General features: G+C 38.2%; 1 protein-coding gene across 2 annotated transcripts; it reads left to right on the top strand.

The window, feature by feature from the left end:
- The first annotated feature begins 5,675 nt into the window (after window positions 1–5,675).
- Window positions 5,676–6,176, top strand: LOC149004858 (dormancy-associated protein homolog 1-like). 2 transcript variants are annotated; one of them, XM_089169258.1, is made up of 3 exons: window positions 5,676–5,775; window positions 5,875–6,058; window positions 6,140–6,176. In XM_089169258.1, the coding sequence occupies exons 1-3, from the start codon at window positions 5,676–5,678 to the stop codon at window positions 6,174–6,176; spliced, it is 321 nt and encodes a 106-aa protein (XP_089025384.1). The 2 variants fall into 2 exon arrangements, with proteins under 2 accessions (XP_089025384.1, XP_089025383.1); XM_089169257.1 differs by having other exon boundaries at window positions 5,863–6,058.
- Window positions 6,177–14,149: the final 7,973 nt, after the last annotated feature.

Below are 14,149 nucleotides of genomic sequence, written 5' to 3'. Positions count from 1 at the left end.
AACACATAATTTATAGTGGTTCGACTCTACGAGTCTACGTCCACTCCTCTCTTAGCCTCAAGAGAGTATTTCCACTAACGAATCTCTTTCAATACAATGGGTAGATAATCAAACCCTTACAATCTTCGTTACGGGGCAAGAGTACCCTTTACAATCTTTGTTCATGGACAAGAGTACCCAATACAATAAATTCTAAACAACCTAGACTAGAATTAAATAACCAATTCAAAATACAAAAAGTATTAGATATTACTTATCAAAGGAGAGTAACACTTTACCCTTTGAGTGGGAGTGATGCAATGAATGAATCAATAATAGCAAGCATCAATATACTTCAGTGACTTTCAATAACTCCAAGCTTTGCTTCAGTAAAAGCTTTAACTTTGGAATATCCCTCAAAGTCAAAAGGAGTTGGGAGGACAACAATATTGATAAAAACACCAAGAATTTGCTTTTTCACTTGTGAGTGAATATGTGCTTGATGGGGGAGAAGAATGAATCTCAAATGGGGGTGATTGGGCTTTTATAGACCTCAATTCACTGCCCTCCCCATTTCCCCAACGGATATAAAATCTCAGCGAGATTTTAGTCCAGACAGACGTCCGTCTGCCCAGACGGTCAGCCGTCTCAAAAGTATCCGTTGCAAATAGTTGTTGAGGATATTCTCTTTAAACTAGCCGTTATAGTCAAATCAGGGCCAGACGGACATCCGTCTGCCCAGATCATCCGTCTGGCCTGGACTAGCCCAGACGGGCTTCCGTCTGGCCTTCTGTCGTTTCTGAGAAATAGAGTCACCAGAACAGACGGTCGACCGTCTACTCAAACAGACGACCGTCTGAGCTCTGTTTTGCTGAACAGTTTTGGGTTGGGACATGGCTTGGGTTTTTGGATCTTTTTGTCAACCCTAAGCGTTGCTAACATGTCCTAGGTCACTCTAGTAACATGAATTACATATTATGGATGCATTTACATGTTTGTGTATGCGAAGGTGTCCTAAGCCCTAAGTCTTGATCTTTGACTTGGTCTTTGGCTTGGTCTTGATCAACGGTCTTGATACTCCTCTTGACTTTGGTTCTTTGTCTAAGATGGTTTGAGTTGATCTTGAGCTTGACTCTCCGGTAATTTCTTTGATCCGGTTATTTACATCGAGATCCTCTGTAGTGATGAGCTGGACAAAACATATCTACATGGAAACATTGGTAGAGTGTTTGTCATCATCAAAGCTGATTGGAGACTGATGTGGCAAATGCTGACATGGCATTTCCCAACATACACTTTCTCGATTGCTCTTTCTACTCAAAGCATCATCAACCACATTAGATTTCCCTAGATGATATTGAATATCACAATCGTAATCTTTCACCAGTTCTTGCCATCTTCGTTGTCTCATATTCAACTCTTTATGAGTGAAGAAATATTTGAGACTTTTGTGGTCAGTGAAAATTGTTATCTTCTCACCATACAAATAGTGACGCCAGATCTTCAAAGCGAAAACCACAATAGCAAGTTCAAAATCGTGAGTAGGATAGTTATGCTCATAGTTCTTCAACTGCTTAGAAGCATAAGCTACTACCTTCCCATGCTTGCATTAGAACACAACCCAAACCAACTTTAGAGGCATCGGTATACACTGTTCAAACCTCCGAGTCTTTTGGTATTTTCAACACTGGAGTGTTAGTCAACCTCTTCTTGAGTTCTTTAAAACTCTCTTCGCATGTTTCATTCCACTCAAACTTGATTCCCTTCTTGGTAAGCTCGTCATAGGGGCTGATAATCTAGAGAAATTCTCAATAAAGCGCCTATAATAACCAGTCATACCAAGAAAACTTCGAATCTCGGTGACTGATTTGGGTTTGTCCTAATTTGCCACAACTTTCACCTTTGCAGGATCAACTTTAATACCATCAGCAGAAACAACGTGACCCAAAAAGATAACATTGGACAACCAAAAGTCACATTTGCTGAATTTGGCATACGACTTCTTCTCTCTCAATCGCTGCGAGGCAAAACTCAAATGCTCAACATGCTCTTCCTCGCTCTTCAAATATATCAGAATGTCATTGATGAATACTATAAAAAATTTGTCTAGAACATCCTGAAATACTCAATTCATCAGATCCATGAATGCTGGCCGAGCATTAGTAAGACCAAATGACATGACTCTGAATTCGTAGTGCCCATATCTGGTCCTAAATGCAGTCTTGCAGTAATCACGAGGCTTTACTCTCAACTAATGATATCCAGATCTCAGATTGATCTTCGAGAAAACAACGGCTTTCAAATGATAAAACAAGTCATCGATCCTAGGAAGAGGATACTTATTCTTGATCGTCAATCTGAGAACCTTGAATTTTCCATGGGTAAGAGGTTTTTTGTTTGGTTGGGTTATGTTTCATCTCAAGTTTATGGATTAGGCATACCTTGCCTCTCCATTGGTTGGGTGCTTCATTGGGAGCTGGTCAGGATAGTAGATGGCATTGGATCACTGATATGCTTGACTTGGCATGTTAGTATTGTTCATATTTGTGGAGAAGAAAATAATGTTGCTGATCAGATGTTGAGAGTACCCCTCGTGCTGCAGAATATTTTGACATTCTTCTGGATTCCCACCAAAGCTAGAGGAGAACCTCCGAGCAAATTGCGAAGGCTTGGCATGATTAGTCTTTCTCTTCGTTCGGGTCTCGCACTCCATTTATGCACCCTAAACAAGGGAAAAGAAAATTGTTACATACCACAATAGGTCTTGAAAATCGAATCTTTTTTCTATTTTTGGGTAAACTAGGAAAACCAAATGTGAAATGTGTAGTGAGTATTATGGTAGTCAGAATACTCATATCTGATCAAATCAAGCTCTAAATTTTAAAAGTGGTTTTTATTAAACAATGAAAATAACTATTAATGTTTTCCATATAATAAGAATATTAATGAAAAAAGCCGAGGTGGGTCTGGATATAGTTTAAAAATAGTATGGTTGGGAAACGAGATTAAGGCTATTTATATTATCTGCCTCCGGCAAGTATTTTCCCAACTATACGCAATTGGCATTATTACTAAGTGCAGTTGTAAATTGAACTAGATAATTAGCCTTGAATAGTTTAATTAAGACATTTAATCTGGGTATAGGGGTTTTTTCTAAAAGGGCAGTGAGTCTCCAAAGACATAATACGCGTGAATGCATATAAGGAATCCAGATAAAATCTTTCAAATGTGTGCATCCACATGTATTGGATTCTATCCAGATGCGTTACATGCATTTTCCCGGTTGAGCATCGTATAGAGAGAAAGTCCATTGGAAGGTCTTAATCTCACAAAGTAAACAATCAAGCACGAATGAAGTAGAATCCAGATAGAATCTATCATATGTGCACATCCACGTGCAGTGGATTCTATCTAGATGAGTCACATGCATTTTCCTGATACATCTGTTGACCATTGTACAAAGAGTGATACGGGAAAAATGTACCTGACTGGGTCTGAACCCGACCCTGTGCTAAGCCAGCAATACAGTCGGGTTCTTAGCCGACTGCTCGACGAATATTGAAGGCTTCACTCACGTTAGATCTATATGGCAAGGTCGCCATGAACGGAATGTCAACCCCAAGGATGATTAGGTGGAACAACCGTCGGGGGAGCCTGTCTGTACCCAAAAAGGTAACCCGTGTACTACTTAAACAAAGACTCATTCCTCCGTTAAGACAAACACTTTCTTAGCAAATTCCTATGTAGCTCTTGCACAGGATCTTAATCTGATCCCCGACTGACTTAGCCATCAGAGGCGGCTGTCCAACACCCTAGTCGGCCCACGTCTAACCTTTCTTGTAGGGCTCATCATCTTCAAGCACGAGAAGGTAATCGAGAATCAACCCAGCTGAGTCAGGAGTTCAGTTAGATCTGAGACACATAGAGAAAGTCCGTTGGAAGGTCTCAATCTCACAAAGTAAACAGTCATGCAAGAATGAAGTATATCAAGAAGGGGGTCACCATCATTAAAGATTGCAAGGACTTAAAAATAAAGCACTTATCACGTACGAAGGGTTAGGATAAACTCACTAATTCTAAGCTGTCACATCTTCCCTTAATCTTATAAAGATAAATTCAGATTTCCTTATAATATTACGGAGTAACTTTGTTATTTTAATCATCAAATTTCACTATTTGTAGCAGAAGAGGAGCTTCTGACCCAAGCAAGCCCACCAGCCACACCTCCTCTTATGAAAAGGAAAATTCAAAGGGGGGAGAGAGTGTGTGAGACAGTGTGTTAGTTCAAACACACTTATGGGCACCATATAACACACAAAACAACACACGCAAACAAGCGTTATAGAGAAAGAGAAATTCTTGAAGAATTTAATCAAGGTCAGAACCACTCTATTGGTGCAAATTTGGATGATTTTGCGTCTTCACCTCTAAGATACAATAACTCACTAAATTTTAAAGTCTTGCACTCCAATAGAATACTACTCACCAAAAATTCCTAAAATAGTATATAGCACACGAAAATGGAGAGAAAGAAACAAAAGATCAAATTTTTTAACTTTTTTTTTCCATTTTCAAAAACAAATTAGTTACAAACAGAGTACAAAACTCTTGTAGCCACTAAAAGAATACACTCCTAAGGTGGAGTCGCATGGCACCTATAGACCTACAAGAGTAGATTCATTAAAAATACTTTTGAAGTGAATCTTTTTAAAAATAATAGATGAAGGAAATTTTTTGAAGTATATGGGCGTTTAGGGCAATAATATAAAGTTACAAGAAATAAGGGTAATTTAGGAATTATGAGATTATATGAATTAATGAAATTAATAGAGTGTGCCACTGTGTAAATTTAAGTGATATCTTGAAGGGTGTCTGTCAATTTGATGTATTCTTAGGGTGTCTAATTTTTGCTATTCATTTTGAGGTGTATCTGGAATTTTCCTTAATTATTAATATTTTCATTTTTTCTTTCGATTACTTAAAAAATAATGATTCCAAGACTTTTATGATTTATTAGAATTTTCCATCTGAAAACTTAAAATTATAAATGATTATCAAAACAGATAAAAATATCAGATAAAAAGAAATATTTTAATTCAAAATATGAAGATCGAGGAGGGGCATTTCTTTTAATCATAATGAACTATATTAAACAAAAGTAGATAAGGTTTGCAGAAATCACCCATTATATATTGTAATATCCTTGCTTGTGCTCATGGCATGAACCATGAAAAGAACAGAATAATTCAGCAAATTAATGCTTATTTATGGCGTAACATAACAATGTCCTAGAAGAAACTTCTCTAGTTTCCATGCAAAAGTTAGCAGAAATAAGTCATAGCCTCATGCTTGGCATCTTGGCAAAGTTATATATCGCTAGAAGAAAGTCCCACATTCACATCTATGAAAAATCCTTAATTTCCGAGGTGACCTCATCCACCTTTTCTTTAGATTAAGATATTCAATAAGAGTATTTTCGATCCCTTTTACATTTATTTAAATAAAAAATCCATTATTCGATAAGATTTGTGGGGTTTACATTATTATTGTAATTAATTAAACCCCCAGATTTCACTATATATAGCTGAAGAAGAGCTTGAAGCCAAACCAACCTCCCACCTATCCACTCATTCGCAGAAGGAAAGATCGGTTGAGAGATCAGAGAAAGAAAAAGTGTGTTTTTGGAAAAGAAAAAAATGGTATTGCTAGAGAACTTTTGGGATGAGGTTTTGGCTGGGCCTCGTCCTGATCAGCAGCTGAAGAGAGTCACCACCAAGACCTTGAATCTTGAAAGAGGTATGCACTCTCTCAATATAACCTGACTCAGATCACTTTTCAATATTATTGTTGTCATTGAAATACACATCGATCATATGTATGTAGATGAGGAACTAGGAATGGGAAGCAGAAGGGTGTCAGCGAGCCCTAAAACACCGGCAACACCGGCAACACCATTGTCAGCTAGAAAAGAAAACGTGTGGAGGAGCGTGTTCAACCCAGGGAGCAACCTTGCCACTAGAGCCATCGGAGCTGAGCTCTTTGACAAGCCCGAACCCAACACACCTACTGTTTACGACTGGTACTAACTGTAAACTCTAGCTTATTTAACTGATCAAATACTCATTGACGGATGAATGGTTAATTTTTGTTGTTGTTGCAGGCTTTACAGTGATGACACCCGGAGCAAACACCGTTGATGAGATCCTTATCCAAAGTCAGGACTCGTGAAGCTGTGGAGCCACCCTCACGAGAACAGTAGCAGTAGTAGTAGTGTGGGGATTATTTTCAATAAACCAACACAGACGTTTAAGTAGTATTGCTGTATTGGTGTGGTATATTTTTTGCTCTCACCAGAAGAGAAAAACAAAATGCGGTGTCATGTCCTCAAGTCTATATTTAGAGAAACCCGTTTTTTGTTGCTTCTCCTTCTGGAATTCGTTGATGAATGGATATGGATCTACTGCTTTGGATATTGTGATTTCTAAACGTGAAATTATTAATGAAGAAAATCATCTTGAGAGAAGATAAAATAATATGATCATATCCCATTATTAGGCAAAATCCCGTCCTGATTGGTGCTTGCTTGGATGCTCATATTGACCATCATGCTCATCTAGTGTAACCTCTAAAAAAAAATCTTTCTTTTGAAAAAAATTAATAATAACAATTATTTATTCAAGGTTTCCCAAAGACTTGATCACTCACGTAAGTATGGTCATAGACTCATAAATCATCATAGTCATGAGCCATGAAAGTTATAGACGGTAATCCTACCCCAACATAGGCCACAAATCCTCTTCATCTCCATAATCAAAATACTCTGACCATCTCCTCCACCAGCAATAGCATAAAGCATATGTTGTTGCAGAATTCAGTCTCACTTGGTCGAATGCTCGAACCTGCAAAAACGTGCTCGGCCGGTGTGGTCGAGTATCCTCTTCGATGAACAAGATAGTTCAGACATACCTTCTCTTAATGTTTTCAATATCTTAGGAGTGCATACCTTCTAAGTTTGATTATTTACCTTTATATAGCTCTCATTAGTCGGTTACCTGTAGAACTCTTGTTTAGAGTTAAATTAGGAATCAACCCTCCTTCGGTGTACCCGAGATTTTTTCGGATAATGATCGTAGATTTCAATACGGATATGAACTCATACTCGAATACGAACCTAGAGTTCGACATCAACTCCTTTCCATTCGTCTTATGGTTTGAAGTCGGTTTGATGTTATGGTCGAACCAAATGTTCGTCCATAATCGAAGTTGTCTACTAAACCCCGGTCTAACCTGCATGACCATAACATAAGCCCCCCAATCTCTTGTACTCGATCACTTAAGTGTTGCAGCATTCGGTCCTGTGGGGGCATGATGTATGCTAGAATGAGCCTGGCACTTATCACATCTTTTGACATAATTTGCTGCATCCTCCTGCATGGTCAACCAAAAATATCCCAGCCTCATTATTTTATCTGCTAGTGCTCGAGTCCCAATGTGCGCTCCACAAATTCCTTCATGGACTTCTTTTAATAATTTTTCACCTTCTTGAGGCCCTAAACAACGAAAGAATGGTCGAGTTATTGAATTTTTGTATAGTCGATCTCCTCTAATTGTGTATCGTGCAACTCTTTGTTTTATCAGCCCGAGCTTCTTTTTGATCATCTGGTAGTTGATCGTTTGCAAGATATTGGATGATAGGATTCATCCAACTTTCTTCAATTTGGAGCTGCATACAGTCGACCAAGCATATGCTCGGACTCACAATCTCTTAAAGGTAGATCGATGATTTTCTTTGGACTCACATCTAACTCCTTTGTTGCTAAACGGGAAAGTGCATCAGCCTGGTCATTCTTTGTTCAGGGTACTTGTTTGATCAATATATATGTGAAATGTTGCTTGTACTGGTCGACCAATCCAAGGTATTTTCTCATCCTTTTCTCTTTTGCTTCATACACACCATTCACTTTATTCACAATTAATTGTGAATCACTTCTGACTTCTAATTTTCTTATGTCCACGGTTATTGCTAATCTGAGACTTGCCACTAGTGCTTCATATTCGGCTTCATTGTTAGAAGTTCTGAATTTGAAATGTAGGGCGTATCTAATCTCGAACCCTCCAGGACTTTGAAGAAGTAAGCCTGCTCTACTTCCTTGCATGTTGCTTGACCCATCTATTGATATAATCCATTTGTTGATTTGGTCGGAAGTATGTTCGGGCTCAAATTTATGTTCGCCATTACTCTGTAGTTTGTTTGTATGTTGAGTTTCGACCACGAAATCTGCCAAGGCTTGTCCTTTGATGGTCAGACGTGGTCGAAAATCTATTTGATGTTCACTGAGTTCGACTGCCCATGTAATAAGTCTTCCGGCCAGATTAGGTTGATGCAGGATTCTCTTCACAGGGAAATTTGTTAGAACACTGATTAGATGTGATTGGAAGTATGGTCGGAGCTTGTGAGTTGCTAACACTAGTGCTAACACTTGCTTATCCACTTCTTGATATTTGGTTTCTTCATCAACTAACACATGGCTTATATAATAAACAGGACTTTGAATATTATTTTCTTCTTGGACCAGAACAACGCTAATAGCCTCAGGAGAGGCAGCCAAGTAGATCAATAGTTCTCCACCTAAGATTGGTCGAGCAAGAAGTGGTGGTCAAGATAATTTTTCTTTGATCTCTTCGAAGGCTTTTTGACATTCTGAATCCCAAATTCCATCATGTTGCTTGGATATCCTTTTTAAAGCTTTGAAAAAAGGTAAGCATTTTTCTCTTGCTTGAGCAATAAATCTGTTCAGCACAGCTTCCCTTCCTATCAAGCTTTGTATTTCCTTAATGTTTTTTGGTGGCTTCATGTCTAGGATAGCTTGAATTTTTTCTGAATTTGCCTTGATTCCCCTCTAGAGATTCCATGAACCCCAAAAATTTTTCGGATGATACTCCAATGGCACTTTTTCTAGATTTAACTTCATCTTATGTGCTCGAATTACGTTGAAGACTTCCTTCAGGTAGGCTATGTGTTCGACCTTGGTTTTGCTTTTTACCAGCATGTCGTCAACATACACCTCCATATTTCTCCTAATTTGATCTACAAATATTTTATTTACTGCTCGTTGATATGTTGCTACTGCATTTTTCAAACTGAAAGGCATTACTTTATAATAGTAATTGTCTCTATTTGTATAAAGGCTATATATTTTTCATCATCTGGATGCATCAGTATCTGATTATACCCAGAATATGCATCCATGAAGCTGAGCATTTCATGTTCGGCAGTTGCATCTATAAAGAGATCTATTCTAGGAAGTGGGTAGCAATCTTTCGGGCATGCTTTGTTGAGGTCAGTGTAATCCGTACACATCCACCATTTGCCATTTGCTTTTTTTACCATAACCACATTAGCTAACCAAGTAGGATGATCGACTCTCTTTAGAAAATTTGACTCTTTGAGCTTTTGCACCTTTGCTTGAATTGCCTCGTGTTTCTCCACGGAGAAGTTCCTCCTTTTCTGGATAATTGGAATTGTTTGAAGATCAATGCACAACCTGTGCTCGGCCACTAATCTGTCTATGCCGGGCATGTCAACTGCCGACCATGCAAAGACGTCAAAGTTACTTTTCAGAAATTTTGCCCATTTGACCTTAAGATCTGCTTCCGGTTCAACTCCAATCATTGTTCCTTGAGTTGGATTTTCAGGATTGAGGATAATCCTTTCAAGTTTCTCCACCGATTCCGCCCTCTACATGGTATCTTCACCTCGATCATCCCTAATTTCAACCGACATGGTCAAGATTGTTTTTAGCTTTCTTGCTCATGTAATTGACATAGATGAGTCGACTTGGCTTTTGGTTGGCACTGCATTCACCAATACCATTGGAGGTCAGAAATTTCATCTTCATGTGCAAGGATGATACCACTACTTCTAGTGCGCAAAGGGTTGGTTGACCAAGGATTACATTGTAAGCTGACAAGTCCCGTACAACCATAAAATTTGATTGGATGACCTTATCCCTCGGATGTTCTCCAACTCGAAGGTCTAACTTGATGGTTCCCTCCACTCAAATTGATGATCCGATAAATCCATAAAGATGAGCTCCGCATGGGACGAGCATACTTTCGTCGAGCTTTAATTTTTTGATGGCTTCGAGAGATAAAATATATGCTGAAGAACCGGTGTCGACCAGAACTCTATGAACTTTAGTTTTGGCCAAAATAACTTTTATCACCAGAGCATCATCATAAGGAGTTTTGACTCCCTGCATATCTTTGTATGAGAAAGTAATTGGATCTAATGTTGTTTGTTCTTTCTATTTTTGCATTCCCTATGTATCAAGCCTTTCTTTTTTCTTGCCAAGCAGATTCCTTGGTTGGTCCCCCAAAAGCTATGTAAATAGGAGATTGTTTGTTGCTTTCCTCGCCTTTCTTTGGTCGATCTTTGTTCAGATTTTGACTCCTTTCTTTAATTGGGGACCTGGTTCTTTGTCTTCCTCCCATTGGTGGTTGGTAAGGTCTTTGGTTTGTATCGGACATACTTTTTCAATTGTCCTTGTGAGACTAATTTTTCAATCTCCTCTTTTAGTTGCCTGCAATCATCAGTCCAATGATTGTGATCTTTGTGATACTCACAATATTTGCTTCTATCATGTTCCTCTAGACGACACTATAATTTATTTGGTCTTTGAAGCATCCCTTGGCTCTTGATTTGCATCAATATTCCTGATCTCCTAATTATGTTTAGAGGAGTATACACTCCTTTTGACTACTTTGTAATGTCAGGACGTCCAACTCTGGTCGAATTCCTATTCGGTGGTGGTTCATGGCGACCACCAATAACAGCTCGACCATAGTTGGTCGGTTCCTTCTTCCTTGACTCCAATGTTTCTAAAATTTATGTCTGCCTATGACATTGCTCAAGTAATTCGGCGTATGTCTCAGGCATGTCTAGCAGCAGGCGTTCGAGTAGTCCTTCATGAGTCAACCCTTGATATAGAGCATGAAAAGCTATTTTCTCATCCAAATTCTCAATTTGAATGGTCAAATTGTTGAATCTTCGAATATAATTTCTAACCAATTCAGTTCAACCTTGCTTGATGGAGAACAAAGTATCTTTTCTTCTTTCAGCATTTATTTTGCTCTGAAAATGTGACAAGAATATTCGACCTAGGTGGTCGAAATCCTCAATCAAACCGTTTTGGAGCCCTAGGAACCACTCAGATGCTGGTCCGGTCAAGGATGCTGGAAATATCTTACACAACAACTTCGCTATGCTCGTAAAAAGACATTAATGATTTGTAATGCATGATATGGTGTCGGGGACACTTTGTTCCATCGAACATGGTGAAAGTAGGACACTTGAAGTTCTTTGGCATCTCTGCCTCAGCTATTGTTCTAACAAAAGGATTTCTTTTAAGAACTGAATACAGAGTATTTTTACCTGAATCTTTCATCTTCTTTAGCTTTTCATCTAATTCATCAATTCACCTATTGAAGTACTTTGTATGTTCGGCTTGAGCTCCTTTGTTTACTTCTTCATGTCGATCTTTGTCCATGTGATTAGTGCTGCTATGTCGATCTTCATGCTCGAATCCATGAGGAAGGTCTTTTGACAGTCCCTCCCCCAGTGTTCGAACTTTTTCTCCTACTTTCTCTTTACTCTAGTTCAAGTCTCTCTGAGATGGTTGAGGAGTTTGATCAGGTATCAATGGTCGGTCCTCTTTGGTTCCCCCCAGATTTTCTAGGTTTTCCTGATAATCTGCTCCTGGGGCAATTAGATGACACATGCTTTCCCTAACTAGTTCATTCAGAGATGATATCTGCTTTTGGAGTTCATCAATCTGATTCGTAGTTGTGAATTGGTTAGGATTTTCTGGTTGCTCCTTGTCGAGGGATCTCCATGGTTTTCGGGGGAGGATTTTGTTTATCAACCTCCTCTCCATACTCCTTATTGCCTCTAACCATTGATCTTGTTTGCACCATGACTTGTTGATGCGTTCCCACAGACGGTGCCAATGTTGTTGTAGAATTCGGTCTCCCCTGGTCAAATGCTCGAACCTGCAAAAACGTGCTCGACCGTCATGGTCGAGTATAGTCTCCGATGAACAAGTTAGTTCAGACAAACAAAGGAATCAAGCTCAATCTCTCAATGTATTCAATAACTTAAGAGTGCGTACCTTCTAAGGCTGATTATTTACCTTTATATAACTCTCATTAGTCGGTTACTTGTAGAACTCTTATTTAGAGTTATATTAGGAATCAACCCTCCATCGGTGTACTCGAGATATGTTTGGATAATGATCGTAGAGTTTGATACGGATATGAACTCATACTCGAATACAAACCTAGAGTTTGACATCAACTCATTTCCTTTTGTGTAATGGTTTGAAGTCAGTTTGATGTTATGGTTGAACCAAATGTTCGTCCATAATCGAACCCGTCTACTGAACCCTGGTCCGACCTGCATGACCATAACAGCACCTTTCAGATGTGATTCCGACATAAAGAGCCAAATCATCAAGCCCTTTTTAATGAGCCATCTGAATCCATTGCTACCCATCTCCATTGAAGGGGCTTTCTAGCAAACCCGCTTCGCTAATGGGTGGTAGAATTCCACTTCTAAGTCTAGGCGGCCAAAGAAATCATGCGCATCTACAGAGTTCGGCAAGGACAAAGCATACTCAAATGTCATTTTAATATGTTGTCAATTTCATTCACAATAGAGAGCTTAAATAGATGAACATTGGAATATCACTCCATGCTTACGCAATTTTCAAAAATTCCTTGAAAATGACCAACTAATATGACTAGCTAACTTCCACAATTAAAAGGTCTTCTGAAATTAGAGAAAGACATTTACAAGATATTGAAAATACGAAGAGGTATTCAATTGTAAGCCCTCCAAGGTAGACTAGTTCCAATGTGGTTGGAAGTGTAAAGGTGGTCTTGAGAATTAAGTAAGACTATGAATACTGTATAGGCAGATTAGACCTCCTTCAACAGAATGGCCATAACCCCCTCTAGAAAATAGCCAATAATTCACTGTTCATTGCGTTAGAAGATAGACTTCCAGACCTTTCCATCCATCTAAAGATCTTGCGTTAATTCATTCTATATTCACACAGGATTTAATGCAAAGTTGACCCAAAACTGCTGATTGTTAGCCTCTTATTGCTTATTGATGTTTTATCTAAAATTATAGATCAATAAGTAAAAAAGAAAAATTATGTTGGTAATGGGTTTGGATTCGGTATTGAATTAATGTTTCACATTGATTTAGTGTTGAAAATTGTTACAAAGTACGCTCTTTTCTTATCCTTTTCAATTAATATATTTTTCTATAAAAAAAAATTAAATTGCAATTCCATGAGACTGCAAAATTAGATTCATTAAGAGTAATCTTCGTAGATGAACTTCCAAACTGATCCCGATTTGACCAAATTTGGAAAGCCATTGTAAGGATGTTTGTTCTCCCTCATAGTCCTTTAGTTGACACCCCAAGGGATGAGCCTATTGTTGTTATATGAGGTTTGGATGTGTTCTAGCTCATTCAGGAGCTGACCCCAAAGGAATATACTCATTTCATACGGTCCAGTTGTGTCCCTCTTTTCCTTTTTGTACCTCCTCTTTCTTTCTCTTTGGATAATATATTATTTATTCATCCAAAAGAAGAACTTAATTCATCTAATAACTTTTATTTGAGAAGTACTTATCATTAATTCCTCCAAGTCACTTATTTCTGATGAATGTCACAAAGAAAACAAAATGAAACTTAATAGCCTAATATCACTTCATTTGACATTAAGAATTCATAGTACTTCCCACGTATGTCTACAAAATCCCACATTTTTTTATCAAAAAGATATCAAGATAATTTGCCCAAATAAAATTTATTTCGATTGGACTGCTAAAATTATTAATAATATATATGTTGTAAACTTCAATTTCTACTTTGAACTTGAAATCTTCTTGGTTTTATTGTCTTTACATAAGAGACTATTAGGGATATTTTTGGCAAAACACCCAAAACCCTAGCTGCCACTTTCTCTAACGCTTATGCAGCTACAATTGTTCCTAAGAAATTCAGAGTTGATCAAACTCCTACTACTACACTCAAGATGGATTCTACAAATGATACTCACTAGGACTCTAACTAACCCAAAGAAGAGTTTGAAGT

The sequence above is a fragment of the Hakea prostrata genome, chromosome 9 (genome assembly GCF_041222555.1).
Source record: "Hakea prostrata isolate BN-2017 chromosome 9, UWA_Hpros_2, whole genome shotgun sequence".
Classification (NCBI taxonomy): Eukaryota; Viridiplantae; Streptophyta; class Magnoliopsida; order Proteales; family Proteaceae; genus Hakea; species Hakea prostrata.
This window is presented reverse-complemented; position numbering and strand designations above follow the sequence as displayed.

What these genes read in the sequence shown, in the direction of transcription:
- LOC149004858 (XM_089169257.1), top strand. Translation starts at nt 5,676, where the DNA reads ATGGTATTGCTAGAGAACTTTTGGGATGAGGTTTTGGCTGGGCCTCGT. An exon ending in GACCTTGAATCTTGAAAGAG is followed by an intron (nt 5,776 to 5,862) that starts GTATGCACTCTC and finishes ATATGTATGTAG; the next exon opens with ATGAGGAACTAGGAATGGGA. An exon ending in ACACCTACTGTTTACGACTG is followed by an intron (nt 6,059 to 6,139) that starts GTACTAACTGTA and finishes TTGTTGTTGCAG; the next exon opens with GCTTTACAGTGATGACACCC.